Source organism: Miniopterus schreibersii (assembly GCF_964146895.1).
Source record: "Miniopterus schreibersii genome assembly, chromosome: 16".
Classification (NCBI taxonomy): domain Eukaryota; kingdom Metazoa; phylum Chordata; class Mammalia; order Chiroptera; family Miniopteridae; genus Miniopterus; species Miniopterus schreibersii.
In genome coordinates this window covers 24,880,475-24,901,110 of record NC_138116.1, presented here as the reverse complement: position 1 = coordinate 24,901,110, position 20,636 = coordinate 24,880,475, and the positions used below count along the sequence as shown (strand labels likewise).

At 51.3% G+C, this 20,636-nt stretch overlaps 1 protein-coding gene and 1 pseudogene across 4 annotated transcripts in view; one reads left to right on the top strand and one right to left on the bottom strand.

Moving 5' to 3' along the window:
• The window catches only part of ARHGAP27 (Rho GTPase activating protein 27), a 31,240-nt gene extending 19,988 nt beyond the window's left edge, over window positions 1-11,252 (top strand). For all 3 annotated transcript variants that reach the window (XM_081161639.1, XM_081161641.1, XM_081161640.1), the window contains 15 exons: window positions 871-1,311; window positions 1,558-1,740; window positions 1,991-2,071; window positions 2,144-2,227; window positions 2,592-2,659; window positions 3,181-3,271; window positions 3,791-3,895; window positions 7,237-7,335; window positions 8,293-8,398; window positions 8,528-8,650; window positions 8,723-8,821; window positions 9,017-9,094; window positions 9,177-9,311; window positions 9,445-9,550; window positions 9,635-11,252. In XM_081161639.1, the coding sequence (XP_081017765.1) occupies window positions 871-1,311; window positions 1,558-1,740; window positions 1,991-2,071; window positions 2,144-2,227; window positions 2,592-2,659; window positions 3,181-3,271; window positions 3,791-3,895; window positions 7,237-7,335; window positions 8,293-8,398; window positions 8,528-8,650; window positions 8,723-8,821; window positions 9,017-9,094; window positions 9,177-9,311; window positions 9,445-9,550; window positions 9,635-9,812 (1,977 nt within the window). In that variant the 3' untranslated portion in view covers window positions 9,813-11,252. The remainder of the gene's footprint in view (window positions 1-870; window positions 1,312-1,557; window positions 1,741-1,990; window positions 2,072-2,143; window positions 2,228-2,591; window positions 2,660-3,180; window positions 3,272-3,790; window positions 3,896-7,236; window positions 7,336-8,292; window positions 8,399-8,527; window positions 8,651-8,722; window positions 8,822-9,016; window positions 9,095-9,176; window positions 9,312-9,444; window positions 9,551-9,634) is intronic.
• Window positions 11,253-11,602: 350 nt separating this feature from the next.
• LOC308568816 (ferritin light chain pseudogene) lies at window positions 11,603-18,543 on the bottom strand (annotated as a pseudogene). Its single transcript has 2 exons — window positions 17,935-18,543; window positions 11,603-11,629 (listed from the first exon to the last, which is right to left on the bottom strand). The product of its transcript is annotated as a ferritin light chain pseudogene (transcript).
• Window positions 18,544-20,636: the final 2,093 nt, after the last annotated feature.

Genomic DNA, 20,636 nt, shown 5'->3' with positions numbered 1-20,636 from the left:
TTGAACCTGACACCTGAGCTGAGTCCTAAAGGACTAGGAGTCAGCCAGGTGTGAATGGCTGAGGCCTGAAGGAGACCCAGCAGAGAGGGTGAGGGCGTTGCTACTGGAGCTTAAAGTTCAAGTTCAGGAGCAAGGAGTGGCAGGAAATAAGGTGGAAGACAAGCAGGTGATGGGTAGCCTCTGGTGCCCTGTTAAAGGTTTGGACTTTGCCCTGCAGGCTGCAGGGAGCCTTGAGGGTGTTAAGCATAACCAACCAGCCTTATATTCTGCGTGACTGAGTCCTCTAGCCCATCTAACTTTCCTTCAGGGGGTGGGGGGAGGAAAAGAGGGGTTCACTATTCTTTGTCCCTCCTCCCTCCATCCCATCTGGCTCTCCTCTGTCTTTGTCTCCTCTGGAGTTGATTCAGAGGCCTGCAAACCCGGCATCCAGGAGGCTCTAGCCCCAAATGCAGAGGCAGTGCTGATGCTGGTCCCAGAGCTTTCGGGGCCAGGAGGGAAGGGAGGGACTATAGAAAGCAGCAAGGCCCCGGCCCCATGTGACCTGAAGGGGGGCAGAGAAGGGGTGGGCCCCAGGCCATTTCTCTGTTCCTGCCCAACCTTTGATTGGCCCCTGTGAGTGCGGTTATCAATATTTTATTAACAAATAATTCATGTAACTGTCCCACCTTATCTGGGGCATTTACAAAGCACTTTCAAGAACATTTCCTCATTCTCTCTTCACTACAGTTTCTGGACCGGCAGGGCAGATACTTTACAGCTGGGGGAACTGAGGCAGGGAGGGTCGGTGACTTGCCGAAGGTCGCCCGGTGGCAGGTGGCCTGGTGGGGACTGTGAGCCCGGAGCTGACCCGGCTCCTTCCTTCTCGCGCAGGCGGAGGAGGCCCCGGCGGCCCCAGAGCCCGTGTACGCGAACGTGGAGCGACAGCCTCGGGCCCCCTCGCCAGGCGCCGCCGCGGCTCCCCGCCCCGGCCAGGTGTGGGAGACGCACACGGACGCGGACACCGGGCGGCCCTACTACTACAACCCGGACACGGGCGTCACCACCTGGGAGTCGCCCTTCGAGGCTGCCGAAGGCGCCGCCAGCCCGGCCACCTCCCCGTCCTCGGTGGGCAGCCGCGAGAGCCTCGAGACCGAGTGGGGCCAGTACTGGGATGAGGAGAGCCGCAGGGTGTTCTTCTACAACCCCGTGACGGGCGACACCGTCTGGGAGGACGAGCCCGAGGACGCGCCCGAGGAGGAGGAGGTGGAGGAGGAAGAGGACGAGCTGAAGATGCAGCCGGGCCTGAGCCCCGGCAGCCCCAAGGACCAGAGGGTGAGGGGCGGGGCCTGATGTGGTGGGCGGGGCCGGCTCTGAGGGTCTCTGGCCCCGCCTCCTCCCCACAACCCTGGGAGCTTGGGATGAGGGGCGGGGCCTGATGTGGTGGGCGGGGCTGGCTCTGAGGGTCTCTGGCCCCGCCTCCTCCCCACAACCCAGGGAGCTTGGGGTGAGGGGCGGGGCCTGATGTGGTGGGCGGGGCTGGCTCTGAGGGTCTCTGACCCCATCTTTCACTCCCTACAGCCTCCCACCCCTGAGACGGACTATCCTGAGTTAGTGACCACTTACCCCGAGGAAGACTATTCCCCTCCGGGCTCCTTCAGTGAGCCCGGGCCTGCCTCTCCCTTAGTCACGCCCCCTGGATGGTCTTCCCACGTGGACGCGGAGGGGCAGACCGTCTACACCAACCACTTTACCCAGGAGCAGGTAGGGGAAACAGACAGGTGGGCCCCAGAGAGCCTCGGGGACATGCCTCCAACCCTTCCTTCCTCACTAGTAGCTTCCCTTAGCACTAAAACTGCGGCTCCTGCTGGGGCTCTGAGCCAGCCCAGGACACTGTGTCACCTGCATCTGTCCCTCCAGACTCCTTGGGTCTTTCTTGGGCTCTGGTTAGAGGGAACCTTTTCCTCCCCTCTCATGAGGCCAGCTGGCAGCCTGAGCTTCCCTCTCCCCACAGTGGGTGAAGCTGGAGGACCAACATGGGAAGCCCTACTTCTACAACCCAAATAACTCCTCTGTTCAGTGGGATCTGCCCCAGGTAACCAACTGGGGAAGGGAGAGTCTTGGGGAGAGAGGAGGGGATTATATATGACAGTGTTTTTCTCTCCAGGTCCCAGTTCCTGCCCCCCGAAGCATCCTCAAATCCAACCAGGACAGTGAGACCCCAGCCCAGGCCAGCCCACCTGAGGAGAAAGTAAGAGAAGAGGCATGTAGGGCCTGGTAGAGCCTCACAGAAGAAATAGGGGAGTTCTGGAGGTCCTGGGTTCTGGAACTGGGCCAGGCATGTCCCCCCCATAGGCCCCAGGCACTAGCCTGGGTTGAATGAGCCTGGATCTTGGTCATCCCAGGCCCAGAGTTGGGTGAGGTTGGGAGCTGGGAGGAACTCTCTACCGCTGGTGCTGCTGTGGGACCAGGTACTCCACCACCAGCAGCAGCAAAGAGGGTTCAATGGAGATCTAGGCCCAGCCTGTGGGGCATTGCTTGCTGAGGGGGAGACTAGGATCTATCCACCATGGCTCACCCCTTAACTGCCTCCTCTTTCCTCTTCTCTTTCTAAGATCAAGACCCTGGAGAAGGCAGGTGTGCTCCATCGCACCAAGACAGTAGACAAGGGAAAGCGGGTCCGGTAAGAGCCCTTCTGCACTCACAGCAGGGCAGGATGGGCCTTAGTGACAGCATTCACTGAGCACTCCCCCTATGCCAGGCTCTGTTAATCCTCATAGCAACTTTATAAGAGGTTCTGTGAGGACACTGGAACACGGAGAGATGAGTGGACTCTATCTCTAACAGTTGGGTGTCCCAAGCTGTGTTTTTTTGTTTGTTTTTTTAATAAATTCTTTTTTTTAATGCTTTTATTGATTTTTAGAGAGAGACGGGAGAGGGATAGAGAGATAGAAACATCATCAATTGGCTGCCTCCTGCATGCCCCTACTGGAGACCAAGCCTGAAACCTGAGCATATGCCCTGACCAGAAATTGAACTGTGACTGCTTGGTTCCTGGGTCGATGCTCAACCACTGAGTCACACCTGGCAGGGCACAAGCTATGTTCTTAAGCTTTGTGCCCTGCCTCCTGGGGGTGGGAAGGAGGCCTCAGCCCAGCGCCAAACCCAAGCTCTGCCACCCCCCACTTCCCCATCCTCACCTAGGAAGAAGCACTGGAGTGCCTCCTGGACAGTGCTGGAAGGCGGCGTCCTGACATTCTTCAAGGACTCGAAGACCTCAACTGCAGTTGGCCTGGTGAGGCCCAGGCCCCCAAGGCAGGGGTCACCCCATCTGCTCCTGACTCCTATGGGTCTTTACCTGACTTGACTTGTCAAAGGCTAGGTCTCAGAGAGTAGAACATGAATGTCCAGGGAGATGGGCCTTTGACAGGGAGTGACAATAGCAGATTCACCCCAGGACAAGCACTTGCAGCCACCCTGGGCATGGGGAGCTGTCCTTGAGGGCGGACAGCTCCAGCCTGGTGGGCAGGCAGCTGGGGACTGCGTGCCCTGTGTGTCCTGCTTACAGGGATCGGGGCTGTACACTTTTCTCCTTTCCTCTCCTGGGTGGGCAGGCAGCAAAGGACCAGCCAGCACGCAGGCTCTGTGGTTAAGAAGTTCTAGAATCTCTGGGTTCCAGAAACCCCAGGGCCCCTTTCCCCCAGAGCTGTGACCCCATCCTGTCACTAGAGCTGAGGGAACCTGGTGGACTGGAGTCAGGGTACTGTGGCAGCCTGTCCAAACTGAAGGCTCCCTCCCTTCCTCTCTCCCACAGAGGCAGACTTCTAAGCTCTCTACTCCTGAGTACACGGTGGAGCTGAAGGGGGCCTCTCTTGCCTGGGCCCCCAAAGACAAATCCAGCAGGAAGAATGTGCTGGAGGTGAGTTATGGGAGTGGGGAGAAAAAAAGGGGCTTACTGATGGCTTGGGACTCAAACTAGGCAAGCCCCAAGGAGGACCTGGGGAGAGTTGGGGCTGGAATTCTCAGAGCTCAAAGCCAAATTTTCCCCCACCTTAGGGATCCATCCCCAGTATTTATGGCATCACAGATTCTGCAATTTCCTCTCCAGGAGCCAGTCCTTGGCCCTGGAAGGTGATGAGAAGCAGGGGTCTCTGGGGGACAAAAATCTGCCATGACTAGAAAGGCAACGCTCAGCCCAGCTGCTCTGGCCTAAGACAGGGGACTCCCTGCCCCTGGCCACGTACTCTGACAAGCTGGGAAACCTGCTCTGACTGCTTAGAGCTTAGCTTCCACCGGACTGGGTTCCCAGTGAATATGCCAGGGCAGTGGACACGTTTCTCAGTCTACCCCAGCAGGAAGAGAGGGTCCAGGTGGGACCCAGGCAAAGATCCTCACAGTGTCACACCCTTCACTGTCCCTATGTTGTTTTGTTTTTAAACTACTTTTACTCTCACCTCCGCCCCCCAAAATTTTGAGGCAGCTCACAACAAAATCACATATGGTGAGCTGGTAAAATCCACTGAAAAGGCAGGACCAGGCAAAACAAGTTAGAGGGGGGGTCAAAGTGTAGAGGGATTAGGGGGCAGATGAAGTACAGGTGCTAAGGTTATTGTTGCTAAAAATCATTAGCTTGGGGTTTCCTGGTAGCCAAGGCAAAGAGAAGGGTGATCAGTTACATGCCTCTTATTACTAGTTGGGGTTGGGGTGGTGCTGAAACCTTCCCAGATTTTGAGGGAAATCAAAGCTTTTTTTTTTTTTTTAACCCTTAGCTCTTGAAGAAATTTTTAGTGTGTGGCTCCATTCTAGTTTAGTAAGGGACTCTTGGGTCTGCTTCAGGAAAAATTATGAAAGCCCAAAACACGACCTTATATCTCAGCACAGAAAAGGCAGCTCTACAAGGAGCTGAGGGTATAGTTTTCTGATGACTCACCAAGCTTTATTCAGTTCTAGAGCCAGAGTATCCATGGAGCAGGGTTGGAAAACTGCTTTCATCTCATGAGCTACTTGGATCAGTAGGTCTGGAGTCTTCTCCAGGCTTAGCAGGGTAGAACGCTGTGATCAGCTAGCAGTATCTGCCATGGGTGTCAAATTGAGAGAGGACACATCACTTTTGCTCTATAAATGTCACCACTCCAACTGGGTTTTCAATGAAACTTTCAGAGTAAACACTTCTGAGTTGTCTTTTCTGGCAAGGACTAGAAGGCAGATGGCACTCTTGGAAGCTGCTCAAGATGAGGGGAGGGCTGACAGTCTTGAGTGAAAGTCGAGGAGCCCCCTGCTTCTCCGTGAGCAGGTGGCCATCCTCCCTCCACTCAGGGGCAACCTGCAGGCAACTCTAGGATTTTTCTCAAGAGACACTCCCCCCAATTCTATATCATGGCCAGGTTAATTGGGCCTGGAAAAATTACACAGCAGCTCTTCCTGGTCACCCCAGAGCCACAGAAAACTTCAGTAACAGTCTTCCAAAAACAGCTGGTTAGAAGCAGCTCAGCTTGCCTGTCCATGTAACAGGATGAATGTTTCGTGAACTATATTGCTATGTAACTATACAGCTTTGCCTTCTGCATGAAACTTTCAAATACGAACTGATTATGTTTTGAGGCAACTGCCAAAAATAATGGTTGTTTAGAAGTGTCGTTAGGCCATTCCCTGGAGTACTAGAGGCAGGGCTCTTTCAGCTTAGAGTGGGGCTATGCTATATGCCTGCTGAAGGTTCTCTAGTCTTTGTGGAGATGAGGGGGGAGAACACTCAGATTTTCTTTTCTTAAAAAAGTTTTTAATTGATTCTAGAGAGAGGAAGTGGGAGAGAGAGAGAGAAACATCCATTGGTTGCCTCCTGCATGCGCCCCGAAACCTGGGTATGTGCGCTGACCAGGAATCCAACCTGCCACCTTTTTTTTTAAAACTATTTAAATAGCATTCAGGCCCTGGCTGGGTAGCTCAGTTGGTTAGAGCATCATCTCAACACTCCAAGGTTTCAGGTTCAATCCTTAGTTAGGGCACATACAAGAATCAACTAATAAGGGACAGGAGCAGGGTGGAGGGGGTCATTGGGGGGAAAGAAGGACATCTGTAATACTTTCAACAATAAAAATAAATTTAAAAGAAGAATCAGCCAATGAATGCATAAATAAGTGGAACAACAAATTGATGTTTCTCCCCCTCTAAAAATCAATCAATCAGTAGCATCCAAGTCTAAGTTTAAAAGGCAGCCAAAAGACAAGCTCTTTCTGATTCTGGAAGTTGTACCCTGTTGTCCGAGATAGAGGCTGCTGACTCTGACTCTCACTGGACCCCAGGGTTGTTGTGGGCTGCCAAAACTAAACATTCACATTAACCTTGAACACTTGGTCCTCAGAGCCACAGGCTGATGAGAGATCTAAGTTGCTGACTGCCTCACCCTATTCTTCGGAGATTTGTTAGGATATAAGGACACTCAACAGCAGTCAGTCTGAAGGACGGCCTGGGCTGTTGATATCTGCTGACTCCTCAATAGTATAAAGTAGTGGCTTTGAAAATCCAGACTTTGGGGCTCTTTAAGGAAGAATATGGCCTGTGGTCAGGATGGAGCATCCACCAGACTTACAGGGCGTTGCTTCCTCCAGCTCACAGATCTCTCCAAACCCTGTGTGCATTGCCTTAGAGTAAGTGGGGTGCTGCCCCCAGCCTGCTAGTCCGAAAGAGTTTGGTTAGAACATTTCCCCCTTGAGCAGGTTTAATGTACGCTTCTTGATAAAGTGGACAGTAAGAGGATGTGTTCCCCAGGCTGGAGAGTGGGACAGGGTGGGACTCATGGCTGCAAAAGGGATCAACACTCCTGCGTCCCCAGTGTGTGTATTGAGGGAAATGCTTTATTTCTCCAAGATCAGCCATGATCTGCTTTTAGAGCCTTTCTCCCAGCATTTTCTTCACTGTTAATTCTAGGGGCCTCCACAGGGAGTTTCTTTCACTGACTTATTTGCTGGCCAGCACTCTGGGTGAAGTCTTCCATGTTGTGTGGCTCATGGGGAGGTGAGATGGGGCAGGGGAAAGTGTTCTAGACAGTTGAGCCATGCAGATCTGTTTTCACTCAGATCCTTCCTCCATCACTCACTAACTGTATCCACAAGAAAACTGCTTAAACTCGCTGAGCCTCAGTTTGCTTATCTGTAACACAGAGATGCTGTCACCTACTGCTTTCAATGAGGTGGAATACCTTGGCCTGGGGACAGGGACAGACCCAGGGAACCAGAGATGACTGAGTGACTTGTGTCTCTCCAGCTGCGCAGCCGAGATGGCTCAGAGTACCTGATCCAGCATGACTCGGAGGCCATCATCAGCACTTGGCATAAGGCCATTGCCCAGGGCATCCATGAACTGGTAGGCAGAGCCTGGGGCCTCCAGGGCTGGTGGGGAGGGAATGGCCAGCCATTATGCAGGATGGCTGTGCCCACTGTGGGTGGGGCCCTCTTCTCAGGCACTGGAAGCTCCATGGCACCAACGGGTAGTACCTCGGGCAAATGCAGCACACACACACACACACCCACCCAGCCCCTGGCCTTATGGCCAGATGGCAGGAAGGCTGCTGAAGAAACAGCCTTTCTTACTTAGGTGAACCAGCCTCTGGGGTTGGCCCTGCAGGAGGATTCTCCAGGTTGGGGTAGAGGCATATCCTAGAGGAATGTCCCAAGTCAAGGGAGATAGAAGGGGGAAAAAATATCTGAGAAATAGCCTCAGGCTGGAATGACAGGCTGAAACTAGAAGATAAAATTTTAAAGGGTTGCATTGTAGAGCCTACCATTTTTTAGTATCAAAATATCAATTGCATAAGTAGAGATGGGACTGGTCCCCTCTGACAGCTATTCACCTGGAAACAAGCTGAGGCTTTTTGACCCTTTACTCCCTAGGACCCAACACTGGGTGCAGCATTTGGCTGTATTACTAGAGGTAGGAATCCAGATCCAGGGACGTGATGCTGGTGTGTTTGTTGGCTCAGGCCCCAGCTGGAACTGCAAGCTCAGTACTGGGAGCCACATACTGGGGAATGCTGACCTAGTAGAGTGTACAGAGATGCTGAGGAAAATATGGAAATAGGCGGGCAGGAACTGGGACATGGGTAGGGCAGAGCAGGATGACTGTCTCCCAATGCTTGAAGAGCTGCATGCAGCTAAGGAAGGTGAATGCTCTGAGCTTTCCTGGTGGAGGTGAGGGGAGTGAACCTGGTTACGGGAAGAGTGACTTCTGGGGGGTGGGATGTCACCAGGCCTGCTGGGAAAAGGATCCCCCCCTTCCCGCTGACCAGCCCCGGGCTCTGCCTCTGAGGCTACGCGATTCTAGTCTGCAGACCTGCCCCCGGAGGAGGAAAGTGAGAACGGCAGCGTGGACTTCGGGTCTAGCGAGCGCCTGGGAAGCTGGCGGGAGGATGAGTCCCGGCCCGGAGCAGGTGTGCGCAGGGATGGACGGGTGGGGTGAAGGGAGTCTTTTGGGGGAGAGGGTGGCGACCCGGATGGGGCCTGCTGGGCCACCCGGGGCGCCACCACGGGTTGACTCGCTCTTGCATTCCCCGTGGCAGCCGCTCCTGTCCTGAGCCCAGGGGTCCAGGAGAGCGACTTGAGCAAGGTCCGGAACAAGCTCCGCAAGTTCCTGCTCAGACGGCCCACGCTGCAGTCGCTGCGGGAGAAGGGCTACATCAAAGGTACCGGAGGGACCGGGAGAGCGGGCTGCGGGCGGCGCAGGGGCGGGCGGCGCTGACGGGCGTCTCCCCCAGACCAGGTGTTCGGCTGCGCGCTGGCCGCGCTGTGCGAGCGCGAGAGGAGCGCGGTGCCGCGCTTCGTGCAGCAGTGCATCCGCACGGTCGAGGCCCGCGGTACGTGCGCGCGGGGCTGGCGGGGCGGCCGGGGGGGGGGCACTCGGGCGCCTGGCAGCCTCCTTCCAGGACCGCGTGATGGAGGCCCCTGGGTGGGCACAGGGTGGAGGGGAAAGACCGGGCGCTCCCGAGGAGGAGCAGCAGGGGCTTTCGCCCCATCGCACCAACCCGGGGTCAGCGCCTCCCTCTCTCCAGGGCTGGACATCGACGGGCTGTACCGCATCAGTGGCAACCTGGCCACCATCCAGAAGCTGCGTTATAAGGTGGACCACGGTGAGGCTCCGCAGTCCCCGCCCCAGGGCCCGAAGGCATGAAGGGGTGCTCACCTCTTCTTCCTCCTGCCCCCTTGCCGCAGATGAGCGTCTGGACCTGGACGACGGACGCTGGGAGGATGTTCACGTTATTACCGGCGCCCTGAAGCTCTTCTTCCGAGAGCTGCCCGAGCCCCTCTTTCCCTTCTCGCACTTCCGCCAGTTCATCGCGGCCATCAGTGAGTCCCCGGGAAGGCAGGGTGGATGGGATAGGGGTGCAGCTCGCCTGCCTCGGGCAGGGCCCCCCCACACACTAGAGGTTAGCCCCATCCGTGGCGTTCCCCTCGCCGAGCCCACCCTTCCCCTCCCTAGAGCTGCAGGACCAGGCCCAGCGCAGCCGCTGCGTGCGTGACCTGGTGCGCACGCTGCCGGCGCCCAATCACGACACGATGCGACTACTCTTCCAGCACCTGTGCAGGTGAGCGGGTGGCCTGCGGGACTGAGGAGGCGGGCACTGGCGGGACTCCCCCTGGGCCCTGATTCCACTCCGCCCCCGCTGCAGGGTGATTGAGTTCGGCGAACAGAACCGCATGTCTGTGCAGAGCGTGGCCATAGTGTTCGGGCCCACGCTACTGCGGCCCGAGACGGAGGAAACCAGCATGCCCATGACCATGGTGTTCCAGAACCAGGTGGTGGAGCTCATCCTGCAGCAGTGCTCAGATATCTTCCCACCGCACTGACCCCACTGCTGGCACTGAGGATCAGGGGTTGGCAGCGCGTGTGTCCAGCAATGTGGCTGGACTTCATTTGTGAGACCCTCCACCTCCTACCGGTCCACAGGCTGCAGGGAATTCTGCACCCTTCTGTTTGGAGGGTATGGTGGCCCTTGGTGGGCAGTTCACAAAATGTGATGTTTCCCTTACCTGTCCTGTTTCGGGGTAATTGGGTTCTGTTCTGTGTTACAGCGCCACCTACTGTGCGTGTGGGAGAATGTAGGGGTGGTGGTGAGGGTGGTTTTCTGGGATGGCCCAAGCCCCGTGCTGGGAAGAGGAATTTGGTGAAGGGCTTCTTCAGACTCGAGGCCTTAACAGAGACCCTGTGGGCTGGCATTGTGCCCATTTCAAAGCAACTTCCCTGCTACGGAAACAGGACTGACTTGGGCCTCCAGCGCAGGCAGCTGAACCTGCCTTCCCTCCGGCCTCGCAGATGGAATTTCTGCCCAGCCCTTTCACTGGCTGGCTGTGAACAATTTTCATCTGCTTTCTTGTTTGGAGTTCCCGGACTCTGCCCTCCTTGACCCACTTGTGTTCTGTGCAAAGGTTCTTCCTATTCACTAAATGTGTACCTGGCACCTGGCACCTGCCACCTGACATGCACCATTTCCTCATACAATCCCATTTTGCAGATGAGAAAACTGTGGTTTGCAGAGGCAAAGTGACTTGTTCAGGGTCCAGTGGGTGATCTGACTTCCCAGCTCAAGTTCCTCTTACACCAAAGCACAGGGTAAAGTCTTTCCCTTTATGGGTAAAGCAAAAGAAATGAAGCTGGGTGGGTTCTCTCTGGGCCTGGGGAGGTGCCTGCAGGTGAAGAGGGAACCTGCCCAGCTGTTCTTCCTTGGGGGGAGTGTAAATTGCACTAGCAGGAGTCCCCAGCCCCTCTCAGGCCCTGGCTGTCAAGTATGCCTCCCTGGTGGCCCCCTTGCCATGTAGAGCTGGGAGAGCCTGCAGGGTAGGGGAAAGGAGAGCATAACCTCAATAAAGAAAGTGTGGACCCTGGCAGAGTCAGCTGCCCCCCCCCCTTCCCTCATACACAAACCACCTCAGTTTATGGGTCTCAGCCCCTTACCCCACCTGTTCATTTATTCAACAAGCAATAATAGCTAATATTTATTGACATTTGCACCAGGCCAAGCATTTTACTTGGATTATCCTGTTTGTCTCACAGCCAATATTTATTATCTGCTCTTCTGTGCCAGACACTGTGCTCTGGAGCAGGGGTACTGCACATTGCCTCCCTGGTGGAGCTTACAGTTTGGTGGGTGAGGCTGACCCAAGCCCACCCCAAATGCCAGCAGGGCTTGGGCAAAGTACAAAGGGAGGCCACATACGTTGAAATGCTGTAAAGTTTTAAATCAAGCTAACAACTGTTCAATAAAATATGTTCTGTTCTCCTACTTTGACAAATAATACTTTCATACTGAACTGGAAGGCCAGGTTCTGATGTAAACTTTGATTCTTCCGAATTCCATGCCCAAATGTGGTGGCATAAGAAGAGCTGGCTCTGCTCTCAGCCTGCCCCCTGTATCTTCCCAACCACAGATCCATCCTACCCCAAAGAGAAGTTCACGTGCACATATGTGGACACTCCAGTCCATGATCCATGAGTGCAAACTGCCCTACCCCCTGCAGCCTGCTTCACTTTGGCCACTCCACATGGTCCACCCTTGAGGGAATGGGACTGGGGCCATCTGGGCAGGGAATTTTGGGGTCCCATATATCAGGACTGTGGTCTAAAGGAAAGGGCCTAGACTCTAAGAGAGCCCCACAAATTCCTCATCCTGTGGGGAGAAGCACAGAGAAGGTTTAGAGTAAGGGGACCCCTAGCAGGGCAGGGACCCCCTCAACCAGGTCCAAGGTTTGGAACTTGACATATACTAAACACCTGATTACTTGGTCAACTATATTCATATAAGAGCTAGGAAAAAGCGCCGGGTCCTCTGAAGCTGTGTCACTGGGGTGTGACTGTCCCCCAGGGACCTGAGATGCCTCTACAGAAGTTACATTTGAGCCAAGCACTAAAGAATGAAGAGGAATTAAGGGAAGCGTGTATAGTCAGAAGGAACAGCATGCGCAAAGGCCCTGAGGCAGGAAGGCTTGTGGGGAGAACAAAATCTAAGACCATCGTGATTAGAGCCCAGAAATCCAGTGGGCATGGGTGTGAGGTGAAGGGGGAGAGGCTGGCAGGGGACAGAGTGTGCAAGGCCTTGTGTACCACAGTAAAGGGTCCTGTGGCACCCACTGGTCATCAGGACAACAGGCAAGAGGATCCCTGGGCAGGGATGTCTTGGGAAGTTCCAGCTCAGTGTTAGGACATTCACACTTCAGAGACTTCTTATAATGATTAAAGGAGACCTTCGCAATATACACAGCCCAGAACCTGGAACATTCATAAAGTCTCTCTAGTCTTCATTCCTCAGGCCCAAGGGTAGTCCTGGATCCTGGGGTGAGACAACCTCTGTGATGGGATCAGTGGGAGCCAGATGCAAAAATGTTCTGGAGGAGCCCCCAGGGTGCAGCCAGAATACCTGGTGGGCAGAACAGCACGTTGGACTGTGACTTTCCCAGAGCTCTAGAGCAGCCTTTTATCAAGACTTTGGGCCCTGCCAGGCATGGCTCAGCAGTTGAGCATCGACCTAGGATCCAGGTGATCGGGGTTCGATTCCCAGTCAGGGCACATGCCCAGGTTGCAGGGTAAGCAGTCGATCAATGACTCTCTCATCATTGATGTTTCTATCTCTCTCTCTCCCTCTCCCTTCCTCTCTCTGAAATCAATAAAGATATATTTAAAAAAAAAAAAAAAAAGACTTTGGCCTGAGTCCCAGAAGTGCTAAGAATGGGGTACTTAGTCCATTTTGGTCACCAGAACATCAGAGATGGACGAACCTCCCCCCCCCCCAATCAGGCCAGCACAGGAGAGTGCCCACTGGGATTACCAAGGGAGGCCCTGCCAGGTGGAATTGGGGCTATGATAATCCAGTCCCCTGTCCCACCCCATCCCTAGGGGATATTTTTCTTCAGACTCAGAAGAGGGTTTGGTTTATTAAGGAAGGTGGCAGATTTCCTTTCATGGACTTCACCCTCCGAGGTCCATCAGATGCCATTAAGTACAGATGATCAGATGGATGATATGCCCAGGTATGTGTTTTTTCTTTTCATAGACTTTTTATTGTGAAAGAATTATTGACTCACAAGAAGTTGCATAGCAGATGACATGCTACTGTATATAGAGAACCCTAAAGATTCCACCAAAAAACTACTAGAACTGATAAATGAATTCAGTAAAGTAACAGGGAACAAAATAAATATCCAGAAATCGGTTGCATTTTTATACACCAATAATGAATTATCAGAAAGGGAAACTAAAAAAAAATCCTATTTACAATTGCATAAAAAAAAACAAAAAAAAAACCCCTAGGAATAAACTGAACCAAGGTTGTAAAAGACCTATACTCAAAAAATTATAAGACACTGAATAAAGAAATTGAAGAAGATACAAGTAAGTGAAAGCATATACCGTGTTCATGGATAGGAAGAATTAACATCATTAATATGTTCATGCCACCCAAAGCAACCTACAGATTCAACGTAATTCCTATCAAGATACCAATGGCGTATTTCACAAAACTAGAACAAATATTCCAAAAATTTATATAGAACTACAAAAGACCCCGAATGGCCACAGCAATCTTGAGAAAGAAGAACAAAGTTGGAGGAATCATGCTCCCTGGTATCAAACTATACTACAAGGCCATAATAATCAAAACGGCATGGTACTGGCATAAAAAGACATATAGATCAAAGGAACAAAATAGCCCAGAAATAAACCTATGCCTTTATGTCAATTAATATTTGACAAAGGAGACAAGAACATGCAATGGGGTAAATAAAAATAGTCTATTCAGTAAATGGTGCTGGGAAAATTGGACATATATTGCAAAAAAAAAAAAAAAAGAAAGAAAGAAATCAGACCACCTTCTTACATCATACACAAGAATAAACTCAAAATGGATTAAAGAGTTAAAAAAATGTTGGCTCGAAACCATAAAAATCCTAGAAGAAAACATAGGCAGTAAAGTCTCAGACATTTCTCGTAGCAATATTTTTTCTGATGTATCTCTTCAGGCGAGGGAAACAAAAGAAAAAATAAACAAATGGGACTATATCAAACTGAAAAGTTTTTGCACATCAAAGGAAACCATCAACAAAATGAAAAGACAACCCACTGAATGGGAGAACATATTCACCAATGATACATCTGATAAGGGCTTAATATCCAAAATTTATAAAGAACTCATACAATTGAACACCAAAAAAAATAATCTTAGTTTAAAAATGGGTAAAGGACCTGAACAGACACTTCTCCAGTGAGGACATACAGATGGCCAATAGACATGTGAAAATATGTTCAACGTCACTACTCAGAGAGACGCAAATTAAAACCACAATGAGATATTACCTTGCACCTGTCAGAATGGCTACTATCAATAGATCAATAAAAAACACTTGTTGTCAAGGATGTGGAGAGAAGGGAACCCTCGTATACTATTGGTAGGAATGCAGATTGGTGCAGCCACTGTGAAAAACACTGTGGAATTTCCTCAAAAAATAAAAAAAATGGGACTGCCTTGTACCCAGTGATTCTACTTCTGGGAATATATCCTAAGAGACCTGAAACACTGATTCGAAAGACTATATGTGCCCCTATGTTCACTGCAGTGTTACTTGCAACAGCCAAGATTTGAAAGCAGCCCAAGCGCCCATCAGTAGATGAGTGGATAATAAAGCCGTGGGACATTTACACCATGGAATACTACTCGGCCATAAAAAAGAAGGAAATCTTACCCTTTGTGACAGCCTGGAGGACCTGGAGAGTATGATGCTCAGTGAAATAAGCCAGTCAGAGAAAGACAAGTACCACATGATCTCACTTATATGTGGAATCTAATGAACAAAATAAACTAACAAACAAAATAGAACCAGACTCATAGATACAGGAAACAGACTGACAGCTGTCAGAGAGGAGGGGGTGTTGGTGGGCTGGGTGAAAAAAGTAAAGGGGTTAAGCAAAAAACAAAAAACAAAACTCAAAAGACACAGAGAACAGTATGGTGACTGAGGCAAAGGGGAGTGGGGAAGGTAGACGAGTGTAAAGGGGGATAAACAGTGATGGAAGGGGGCTTGACTTTGGATGGTGAACACACAGTACAATGTACAGATGATATATGATAAAATTGTACACCTGAAATCTATATGATTTTATTAACCAATGTCACCCCAATAAATTCAATAAAATTTTTTTTAAAAAGGAGTTGCATAAATAGTGCAGAGAGGTCCATGTACCCGTCACGTAGCCTCCCCCAGTGGGGACAGCTTGCAAGGCTGGTGCATCATGAAAACCAGGAAAGTAAAGGCTTCAGACCTCACTTGATTTCCCCACTTTTGCACGCACTCATTCTTTTCTATGTCTTTGTGTTTATTCCATGACATTTTATCACATGTGTAGGTTTATATAACCATCGGCATGCTCAAGATAGAGAATTGTTCTATCGCCTTTAGAGAAATCCCTTATGCTGCCCCTCTATAGCCACACCCCCTTTCCCCTTCCCTAATGCCTGGCAACCTTGTCTGCTCTCCGTCTCTATAATTATGTCATTTCGAGAGCGTATCTAGATGGCATCATAAAATATGTACCTTTTGAGATTGGCTTTCTGCACTCAGCATAATGCCCTTAAGATCCATTCAAGTCCTTGTGGGTATCAATAGTTTATTACTCACAATTGCTAAGTAGTATTCCACAGATATGCTTTTTTTAAAAAATTCATTTGAGAGAGAGAAACATCAATGTGAGAGAAACACGGCTTGGTTGCCTTCAGTATGTGCCCCAACCAGGGACCAAACCCACAACCCAGGGATGTGCCCTGACTGGGAATTGAACTGGCCACCTTTTGGTGCACAGGACACCGCTCAACCAAGCCGCTCTAGCTGGGCTCCACAGATATACTTTTAAAGAGATATTCCCAGCTTTGAGTGGAGGAAGGAGGGAGGGAGACCAGTTAGGAATCCAGGTAAACGTCACAAGCCGGACCTCCACCCTGGCTGGCCTCTGCACTACCTCCCGACCTCTGAACGTGGCCCCAGATGTGTTCAGGCCCCAGGGGCCAGGGTTGGCCACAGGGACGGAGAGATTGGATTGCTGATGCAGAGCTGCCAGTAGGTGGCGCCAGAGGTCTTTTGTCCAAGGGATGACTCTCATAGGACCACAGACAGGGTTCCAGGGAGCTTTGGGCCCGCTATGCCTGTGAACCAAGAGCCCTGGAGTCTTGGCCCCCTCTGGAGCCCAGCCCCCAAATTTCAGCGCAGCCCTGAGCTCGGGGGCTGGGGGCGGAGGCTGACGCTGTGTAGTGGAGGAGCAGGCGAGGTGAGGCCTGGGCTGGGGGAGGTGGGCTGGCGTGGTGGGGAGGGAGATGCTCCAGCTCTCTGCCGGCCCAGGGCTCCAGCTCAGAGGGTGTCTCCGAGCTCAGGCCACCAGACTGGGCCTTGGCACCTCAGCTTGGTCCATCCTTTCTCACTCCTGATAATTGCCCTCAGGTCTTTGACCACTTCTCCCAAGAGAATGTTCTCAAGACCCTGGAGCATGTGCTAACCCCTCTGTCCCCATCCTGTAGATCACTCTTCCACATGCCTCTCTGCACCCTTGCACCCTCCTGCATGCGCCCACCTGCTGATGCTGGCCTGCGTGGCGCTGGCATTTGTGAAGCGAGTAGAATGGGCCCTTAGTGGGCACGGGCACCTGCTAAACTTAGGGCCGAAGAGAAGCTCCGCTGCAGCATTCCCAGGGCCGCTCGGTGGAGCGATGCCAAGTGGCAGGCACTCTCCTCAAAGCCCACGCTGGCCCCAGCGCCTTCCGAATTCAGCCAACTCTCTTGATGTGGCCGCCCCAGGCCCCTTGCCCCCAGGTGCTTGCAGACGCCCCGCTGCCAGAATGTGCCCTGCAGCTTCCCACCGCCTCGCCCTTGCTCAGTCTGTTCCCTCTCTGTCAAGGGCCCTTGCACCTATTCTCTAGCTCCAAGTCCACTCCTTCAAAAGGCCTCCCCCAGTGCCTAGCACAGAGTAGGTTCAAAAGCTGTGCGTTCCCACCCTCTGTGCTCCCATGTTGTCTGTATTTCCACAATAAATCTTTTTCATGCGGCCTTGCCTAAGAATTTGTAGTTTACACATCTGCCTCGCCAGAGACTTCTCACTTCCCAGAGCCTTATTCCCCAAGTTGGAATAAATGAATGAATGCATCAGTTGACAGGTCTTGGAAACCCTCTTCCTGTGACCCGCTTCTGCCCCCCACCCCCTGTGATTACCCCGGTGGTTTAATTGTTCCTCCGAGATCCGCTCCAACTGACAGCTTTAACTGTCGCCCTTACTCTAAAGGGCCCCCAGTCCACTCCACAGCCCGGAGCCCAGAGCCCTGAGTCCCGCGCATACCTTCCTTGCCCTTGTGTGTCTTTCCAGCTGTCTGTCTTTCCCACAATCGCTAATCTCCATCAGAGCAGGAATTTTGTCTGTATGACCCACTGCTGCACCCATACATGTTCAGTAAATACTTGTGAAATGAATGAATGGGAGACTCTCCCTCTGAGGTCGTGTGAACGGTCCAAATTCAACACATCCCAGATTAATCTCAGTATCTCCTCCCTCTCCACAAGCACTTCCCCAGCCCTTGCTGCCTCTCCTCTCAGTCCTCCAACTTAGAAATCCCACAGTCACCCCAGACGTCGTCTTTTACGCTTTTAACATTATCACTCAGCCACTACATTGCTCAGATTCTACCTCCTCTCTTTCCAATTCCCACACTCGCCCCAGTCCCTGGCACACCCCTAGTTTCCATCTTTGGTAGCACCTGACCTGCTCAACTGCTTCTAACTTGAGTTCCTTGCCTCTATTTTTGCTTTTATCCACATTGCCTAATGAATGATTTTTCTAAAACATCAATCTTATGTCAAGCCCTAGTTATTTATTTGTTTGTTTGTTTGCTGCAAAAAGCTTTATTATTTCCATTTGGTCCAATGCATGGGACCTGCAGAGTGGTTACAAGAATGGCTAGGGGTTTGGGGGAGAGGCTCAGACAAAAGCCAGACAGCAGGGGAATGCACACGGGCCCCTCAAAGGCCTCTGGGCTGCGATGCTCCCAGTCGTGTGTGAAGATGAGCCTTTCGAAGAGATATTCGCCCAGCCCAGCCTGGGGGCCACCAGCCTGCGGAGGTGAGTCAGGTGTCGCCCATCTTCTTGATGAGTTTCAGCTGCTCATCCTGGAGTCACAGAGATGAGGGTCTGCGCGGGTAGAACCCAGGGCCTGCAGATCCCAAAGGGCCTGGTTCAGGCTCTTCTCCATGGCCATGGCGGCTTCCGTGACATCCTGAGTGTCACCCACTCATCCTGGGAAGGCTTCAGCACATCCTGGAAGAGAATGTGGCCACCACCCTAGTCTTGCGTCTTTAAGAGACGCTCAGAGGCCTCGCACTTCTCTGCCAACCCGCAACTCTGGGGAGAAGTGGCCCACACCCTCCAGAGCCACACTGTCACAGTTGAAACAGAAGCCCAGAGAGAAGTGGGTGTAGGAGGCCCGCAGATGCAGCTTGGCCAGCCAGTTGATAGCAGCCTCCACCTCGGTGACATAATTCTGACGAACTTGGGAGCTCATGGTTGTTTGGCAAGAGGAGTTAAGGTCGGAAAAAACAGTTGAGGCTGAGGATGGCTGAGTGGTTCCGAAAGTGGTGACTGGAAAAGACGGGGGGGGGTGGTCGGGGGCTGGAAGAAGGGGCGTCCCTGGGTCTGTTCTGTCCAAACACTGTTGAAGCAAGAGACAGACCCCGGACGGCCAAGGGAACTGCCTCAAGCCCTAGTTAAAGCCCTCATTGCATCCATGTCCCTTATAGTTAGTTGTGTTTCCCAAAGTGCAGACCTCAGAGAGTGGGTGACAGAGGACATAATTATAGAAGGTTTGAGGACAAAAGGGGCGGCTGTGACAATTAGCAGGACATCGCAAAATGAGAAACTTATGTCTTTTCTGATTCTTTCCAGCCTTCAGAAGACATCAAGGAGGAAGTCTCCGTGTGGTTGGTATTAGGATACCTTGAACACCTCTTTTCCACTTGCTAATCTCTGAGCAGGAATCGGGACTCTAGCCTTGTAGCCAGCCACGAGATATTTAGCTGGAATGTAATAACATTGTCTTATTTTTATTTTATTTCTTTTACAGTTACCTACTACCAATGGTATATGATATTGGTTTTTTAGTTATAGTAATAATGGCCCATAAAATAAATTTATTTGGGAAAAGATATTGCAAATCATATATCCATCAAAGAACTAATATCCAGAATAAATAAAGAACTCTTACTTATCAATAAGAAAAATCAATAGAAATTTTAAAAAATCAAATAGAAAATTGAGCAAAAGACTTGAACACTTCATAAAAAGAGGGTATATAAGTAGCAGTAAACAGATGAAAAGTGCTCAACCGCATTAGTCATCAGAGAAATGTGAATTAAAGCCACACTTGATATCCTTGTACATCCACCAGGACTAAAATGAAAACGACTTCCAGTATCAAATGTTCACAAGGATGTGAAGTAATTGAAGCTCTGACTCGCTGGTAGTGAGGATGTGATTTATAACAACTACTTTGGGAAACTGGCCATATCAACTGAAGCTGAGCATGCCCATCCTAACCTTCAACCCAGGAATTCAGGTCCTGGATATAATTCTACTGGAAATTAGTACATGCATTCACCAAAGTCATGCACAAGAATGTTCACAGCAGCTTTCTTCATGCTAGCCAAAAACCAAAAACAATCTATAGGTCAGCAGTAAAATGGATAAATACATTCTGGAATATTCACACAATAGACAACTGTATCAAAGTGAGAATGAATAAATTAAACTATACAAGTGTTGAGCCAGACACAAAAAGAGAACAGTCTTTTTTGTTCCATTTATATGAAGTTCAAAAGCAAGCAAAACTTGGCACCAGGTGTTAGACCTGTGGAGTCAGACCCGACCTCTACCTCTGTTCAGCATCCTCGATACTTGAGTTTTGGCTAAGACAGAATTCAGAGCCAAGACTTAAACTAGAAGGGAAAGTTTATTTAGCAAGTCACAGAGGTAGCAGAGGTGAGCTATAGGAGAAATGGGCTCAGGAAACAAGTTACAGAAGCAGAAGAAAGACCCTTGGAGCTTAGGAGAAAGAGAGAAAGGTAAAGGCAATGGGCCTGGGGGGAAGGAGCGGGGACAGGAAAGGTGCAGGCTCCCGGAGGGAGAGCCCGCTAGGTCCTCTGTCCTTTTAAGGCTGGGGATTTTAGCCTGACTGGCATGGCTCAGTGGTTGAGGATCGACCTAGGATCCAGGAGATTGCAGTTCGACTCCAGGTCAGGGCACATGCCCGGGTTGCAGGCTCAATCCCCAGTTGGGGGCGTGCAGGAGGCAGCCAATCAACGACTCTCATCACTGATGTTTCTATCTCTCTCTCCCTCTCCCTTCCTCTCTCTAAAATCAATAAAGACATATTTTAAAAATAATAATAATAAATAAGGGTGGGGATTTTAGGGGAGGTCCAAGGGGAGGATCTCAATAGAATATTCACCAGCTTTCCAGGTGTGTCCTTTCAGGGTCATGGTCCCACTGATTGGTCAGCACCAGGGCAGGGGGTCATTAGTCAGTGCACCTGGTCCCGATGTCAGACATGGTGTCGCTTATCTGGTTTTGCTGCTTTTCTGAGCCTAGAGCTGAAACACA